This window comes from Cynoglossus semilaevis, chromosome W (assembly GCF_000523025.1).
Source record: "Cynoglossus semilaevis isolate Cse_v1.0 chromosome W, Cse_v1.0, whole genome shotgun sequence".
Classification (NCBI taxonomy): Eukaryota; Metazoa; Chordata; class Actinopteri; order Pleuronectiformes; family Cynoglossidae; genus Cynoglossus; species Cynoglossus semilaevis.
Genome location: NC_024327.1, coordinates 5,424,524 through 5,430,991, shown reverse-complemented (window position 1 = coordinate 5,430,991; position 6,468 = coordinate 5,424,524). Strand labels below are relative to the sequence as shown.

Genomic DNA, 6,468 nt, shown 5'->3' with positions numbered 1-6,468 from the left:
GTGTTGAATCAAGAAATCACTTAAATAGAATGTGTCAGACAAAGTGAAGTAGGCTACAAGATCAGAGCATCATGCCACGATCCAAAGAAATTCAAGAAGAAATGAGAAAAAAAGTGATGGACATCTATCAGTCTGGAAAAGGTTACAAAGCCATTTCCAAGGCTTTGGGGCTCCAGCGAACCACTGTCAGAGCCATTATCCACAAATGGAGAGAACTGGGAACAGTGGCAAACCTTCCCCGGAGTGGTCGGCCAGCTAAAATTACTCCAAGAGTGCGACGACGACTGATCCAGGAGGTCACAAAAGAACCTAGAAAAACATTGAAAGAACTGCAGGCCTCGCTTGCCTCAGTTAAGGTCAGTGTTCATGACTCTACTGTAAGAAAAACACTGGCCAAAGCTGGCATCCATGGCAGAGTTCCGAGGCGAAAACCATTGCTGTCCACAAAGAACACAAAGGCTTGTCTAACATTTGCCAAAACACATCTTGATGATCCTCAAGACTTTTGGAAGAACATTCTGTGGACTGATGAGTCAAAAGTTGAACTTATTGGAAGGTGTGCGGCCCGTTACATCTGGCGAAGAAATGGCACAGCATTCCATCAAAAGAACACTATACCAACAGTGAAGCATGGTGATGACAGTGTGATGGTCTGGGGCTGCTTTGCTGCCTCAGGACCAGGACGACTTGCTGTAATTGATGGAAGAATGAATTCTACTGTCTACCAGCAAATCTTGAAGGAGAACGTCCGGCCATCAGTTTGTGCGCTCAAACTCCAGCGCTCTTGGAGCATGCAGCAGGACAACGATCCAAAACACACCAGCAGGTCCACCTCTGCATGGCTCAAAAAAACCAAAATTAAGGTTTTGGAGTGACCAAGTCAAAGTCCGGATTTAAATCCTATCGAAATGCTGTGGTGTGATCTTAAACGGACCGTTCATGTTAGAAAACCCTCTAATATTGCAGAATTGAAACAATTCTGCAAAGAAGAGTGGGCCAAAATTCCTCCAAAGCGTTGTGAAAGACTCATCACCAGTTATCGTAAACGCTTGATTTCAGTTATTGCTGCCAAAGGTGGCACAACCCGTTATTAGGTTCAGGGGGCAATTACTTTTTCACAGAGGGCCAGACAAGTTTGTAATTTTTTCTCCCTTGGTAAATAAAATCATCATTTAGAAACTACATTTTCTATTTCCTTGGGTTGTCTCTGTGTCATACTAAAATTGGTTTGATGATCTGAAACCTTTGTGTGTGATAAATATGGAAAAAACACAGAAATCAGGAAGGGGGCAAATACTTTTTCACGGCACTGTAAGTCACCCTGTTTTCCTCTTTCTTTTGGAAATAGGTGTTTACCACAGCCATTTCCATTCTCTTTGTGGAATCTGCCTGTCCTTCCAAGTTTCTATCCCTAACACCAATCCTGCCCATCACTTCCTCATCTTCTCTGTTCCTCTTCCCCTACATGACCATTAAAGTCTGCTCCATTCACCACTCTCTCTCCCCTGGGGATGCTCTCCAACACCCAATCCACAGCTCATTCCAGAAATTCTCCTTTTCTTCCAACTCACAGCCCACCTGTGGGGCATAACCACTAACAACAGTCATCATCACTCATTCTATTTCTACCTCACACACATCAACCTGTCTGACTCTCGTTTCACATCCACCACATTTCTTGCATATTCTTTCTTTAGGATCACCCCTACTCTATTTCTCTTCCCAGCCGAACCATGGTAAAACAGTTTGTAGCCTCCTCCAAAGTTTCAAGCCTTGCTGCCCTTCCACCTGGTCTCCTGCACACACAAAATGTCTACTCTTCTTCTCTCCATAATATCAGCTAGTTCTCTACTTTTCCCTGTAATTGTATCTACATTTAGAGTTCCAAACTTCAAACCAACGCTTCTATCCTTCCTCTTATCTCTTTTTCTCTGAATCAATCGCCCTCCTCTTCTTCTTTGTCTTCGACCAACAGTCTTTAGGATCACCCCTACTCTATTTCTCTTCCCATCCGAACCATGGTAAAACGGTTTGTAGCCTCCTCCAAAGTTTCAAGCCTTGCTGCCCTTCCACCTGGTCTCCTGCACACACAAAATGTCTACTCTTCTTCTCTCCATAATATCAGCTAGTTCTCTACTTTTCCCTGTAATTGTATCTACATTTAGAGTTCCAAACTTCAGACCAACACTTCTATCCTTCCTCTTATCTCTTTTTCTCTGAATCAATCGCCCTCCTCTTCTTCTTTGTTTTCGACCAACAGTAGCCCAATTTCCATCAGTACCCTGTTGGTCAACAGCACTGTTGGCAGTCATTGTTAACCCAGGCCCCGACCGATCCAGTATGGAAAATGTTTTTGTTGTACGCATACTTGATTTAGCCAAGGGTTTTACACCGGATGCCCTTCCTGACGCACCCCTCACCATCTATCCGGGCTTGGGACCAGCACTATAGAAACACTGGCTTGTGCACCCTAGTGGTTTAGCTGTATTCTAAAGCATTTGCCTTTAAATAAAAAAAATCTTTTTATCTTCAGTTGGCCGTGTCATCTCATGAAAATGCTACTCCTGTGAAGCTGATCCATAACTCTGCAGGTCACCTCAATGGTCCTGCCCGCACGATTGGAGCAGCAGTGATTGGATACTTGGGTAAATATTGCAATAGTCTAGATCTTAGACCACCATGCCATCCCATCAGACCTCCGTTTGACAGTCACAGTTGTGATGTCTTCTCTTCTTGTTCAGGTGTGCGAACCTTCATACCTAGACCTGTAGCCACAAACCTGCAGTTTGTAGGTGGGGCAGCGGCCATTTTGGGTCTGGTCGCCATGGCATCAGATGTGGAGGGTCTGTATGCAGCAGTCAAAGCTCTGGTTTGTGTTGTCAAAAGCAACCCGCTGGCCAGTAAGGAGATGGAGCGCATCAAAGGTTACCAGGTCAGACAAATATTTTGTCACTTCCTGTTTTCATTTTTTTTACCTACTGTTCATCTCTGACATGTTTTCATTTGTGCTAATTTATACAGCTACTGGCCATGCTTCTAAAGAAGAAACGCTCATTGCTCAACAGCCATATCCTCCACCTGACATTCTCACTGGTGGGGACGGTGGACAGTGGCCATGAGACATCCATCATCCCCAACTGTGCTGCCTTCCAGGACCTGCTCTGTGACTTTGAAGTAAAGGAACATTAAAAATTTAAGTCTGTTGTTTGTTATTTTACTCAAGCCTTTATTTAACATACATGTGTTTGTCTCCTCAGGTTTGGCTCCACGCTCCCTACGAACTGCATCTGTCTCTGTTTGAGCACTTTATTGAGCTGCTGACTGAGTCCAGGTCAATCTACAATTCTCTGTATCAATGGTGATTTTTGTCTGTTGTGTTTCATGGTTCTGACCTAACTTTCTTTTTTAGTGAGGCAGCAAAAAACGCCAAACTGCTGCGAGAGTGTCAGATGATTCCACGACTGCTGCTGACGCTGAGAGACACCACGCTGTCTCAGCAGACTGTCGCTGCCATCAGCAATGTGTTGAGTCTACTTCTGCAGGGCTTCACCAACGTGCACGACCTACTCAGGTACGTTCTTATATTACTGTTTCTTAAACTGTGTATGTTTTTTAGTGCTCCGTCATGCACTCACCTGCACTGCCGGTCATCAACTTTCAGGTTTGGCCAGTTCATCTCCTCCACTCTTCCCACATTTGCTGTCTGTGAGAAGTTTGTGGTGATGGAAATTAACAATGAAGAGAAGATCGACGGAGGTAAAAATAGACATAGAACTTCTTTTATTGACTGCACAAGAAAAAGTTGTAGAGGTGAGAGGTCACTGCAGTAACAGACTTTGTCCTCCCTGCAGGAAACGATGAAGACTTTGGAGGTCTTTTTTCTGCCAACTTAATTTTGCTAAGAAACCGGCTGTTAGAGAATCTGCTGCTTCTGCTCTTCACCAGCAAAGACAAGAATGGCAGTCGAGGTGGCAGCAGTGTCAACACTCAGTGAGTTCATTAATTAAATAATGTATTTACATCAATTGTTGTCCAATCATTGCTTTATAAAACACAAATGAAACCCCTCTTAGTTAAAAAAACAATAATGAGTTAACTTTCTCTTTGTCTCCCCCTGCAGGGCGTGTGAAGAGCTTGTTCGTACTCTGGGCTTTGATTGGCTTTTGATGTTTATGGAGGAGCACCTCCATCCCAGTACAGTGACATTGGCTCTGTGGATCATGGTGGTTCTTCTGTCCAACCAGTCCGTCCTCAACCGTTTTAAAGAGGGAGTCTGTGGTGGTGGCTGGCTAGACCACACTGACGCTGTACTGACCAATAAGATTGGTACCGTGCTGGGTGAGTGTAGAATGGAGGTTGTATGTAAAAGATTTTTTTTGTTGTCAGATTCTTCATTTTGAATCCAACTAGAAATGTGGTTACCAGGATTCAAACTCTCCTGGGGATCCTATTGTTTCCCATTTCATGTTATGGAGATTTAACATACTGCTGTATTGAAATCTCTCTACTACTGTATGCCTTACTCTGACGTCTTCATCTCCCTCATCTTGGCTTTCAACAGGTTTCAATGTCGGACGCAGTGCTGGTAGTAAAGGAACATTAAAAATTTAAGTCTGTTGTTTGTTATTTTACTCAAGCCTTTATTTAACATACATGTGTTTGTCTCCTCAGGTTTGGCTCCACGCTCCCTACGAACTGCATCTGTCTCTGTTTGAGCACTTTATTGAGCTGCTGACTGAGTCCAGGTCAATCTACAATTCTCTGTATCAATGGTGATTTTTGTCTGTTGTGTTTCATGGTTCTGACCTAACTTTCTTTTTTAGTGAGGCAGCAAAAAACGCCAAACTGCTGCGAGAGTGTCAGATGATTCCACGACTGCTGCTGACGCTGAGAGACACCACGCTGTCTCAGCAGACTGTCGCTGCCATCAGCAATGTGTTGAGTCTACTTCTGCAGGGCTTCACCAACGTGCACGACCTACTCAGGTACGTTCTTATATTACTGTTTCTTAAACTGTGTATGTTTTTTAGTGCTCCGTCATGCACTCACCTGCACTGCCGGTCATCAACTTTCAGGTTTGGCCAGTTCATCTCCTCCACTCTTCCCACATTTGCTGTCTGTGAGAAGTTTGTGGTGATGGAAATTAACAATGAAGAGAAGATCGACGGAGGTAAAAATAGACATAGAACTTCTTTTATTGACTGCACAAGAAAAAGTTGTAGAGGTGAGAGGTCACTGCAGTAACAGACTTTGTCCTCCCTGCAGGAAACGATGAAGACTTTGGAGGTCTTTTTTCTGCCAACTTAATTTTGCTAAGAAACCGGCTGTTAGAGAATCTGCTGCTTCTGCTCTTCACCAGCAAAGACAAGAATGGCAGTCGAGGTGGCAGCAGTGTCAACACTCAGTGAGTTCATTAATTAAATAATGTATTTACATCAATTGTTGTCCAATCATTGCTTTATAAAACACAAATGAAACCCCTCTTAGTTAAAAAAACAATAATGAGTTAACTTTCTCTTTGTCTCCCCCTGCAGGGCGTGTGAAGAGCTTGTTCGTACTCTGGGCTTTGATTGGCTTTTGATGTTTATGGAGGAGCACCTCCATCCCAGTACAGTGACATTGGCTCTGTGGATCATGGTGGTTCTTCTGTCCAACCAGTCCGTCCTCAACCGTTTTAAAGAGGGAGTCTGTGGTGGTGGCTGGCTAGACCACACTGACGCTGTACTGACCAATAAGATTGGTACCGTGCTGGGTGAGTGTAGAATGGAGGTTGTATGTAAAAGATTTTTTTTGTTGTCAGATTCTTCATTTTGAATCCAACTAGAAATGTGGTTACCAGGATTCAAACTCTCCTGGGGATCCTATTGTTTCCCATTTCATGTTATGGAGATTTAACATACTGCTGTATTGAAATCTCTCTACTACTGTATGCCTTACTCTGACGTCTTCATCTCCCTCATCTTGGCTTTCAACAGGTTTCAATGTCGGACGCAGTGCTGGTGGACGCTCCACACTGCGAGAAATCAACCGGGATGCCTGTCACTTCCCAGGATTTCCAGTGCTGCAGACACTGCTGCCCAAACACACTAACGTTCCAGAGCTTTACTTCCTGCTCATGGCGCTGTTCCTGCAGCAACCAATCACGGAGCTGCCGGACAGCCTGCAGGTACATGTTAGTAAACTCAACTTCTTCTGTATCCTCTCTTAGCTTTTTTGTTCCATAAATATTAACAGAATCAGAAATCAGAATCAGAAACGTTTTTATTGCCAGGTAGGTTTACACCTACGAGGAATTTGTTGTGGCATACAGTGCAGCGAAAGAAATGTACATGGAGGTATACAATTGTTCATAAATAGATTGTGCCTATGGGTGGACATATACAGAATAATAAGAATATACAACATTTTTAAAGTGCGTGCGTGCGTGCGTGCGTGTGTTGTGTTGTGTTGTGGTAAGGTTTTACCACC

General features: G+C 43.8%; 1 protein-coding gene across 1 annotated transcript in view; it reads left to right on the top strand.

Annotated features, from left to right (window-relative positions):
* Positions 1-6,468, top strand: part of LOC103397024 (WD repeat and FYVE domain-containing protein 3-like) — a 65,256-nt gene that overhangs the window by 22,127 nt on the left and 36,661 nt on the right. Inside the window, exons 23-31 of the mRNA XM_025052898.1 lie at positions 2,534-2,645; positions 2,742-2,932; positions 3,022-3,174; positions 3,258-3,331; positions 3,410-3,571; positions 3,662-3,756; positions 3,852-3,990; positions 4,121-4,338; positions 5,976-6,172. Of these exons, the coding sequence (XP_024908666.1) occupies positions 2,534-2,645; positions 2,742-2,932; positions 3,022-3,174; positions 3,258-3,331; positions 3,410-3,571; positions 3,662-3,756; positions 3,852-3,990; positions 4,121-4,338; positions 5,976-6,172 (1,341 nt within the window). The remainder of the gene's footprint in view (positions 1-2,533; positions 2,646-2,741; positions 2,933-3,021; positions 3,175-3,257; positions 3,332-3,409; positions 3,572-3,661; positions 3,757-3,851; positions 3,991-4,120; positions 4,339-5,975; positions 6,173-6,468) is intronic.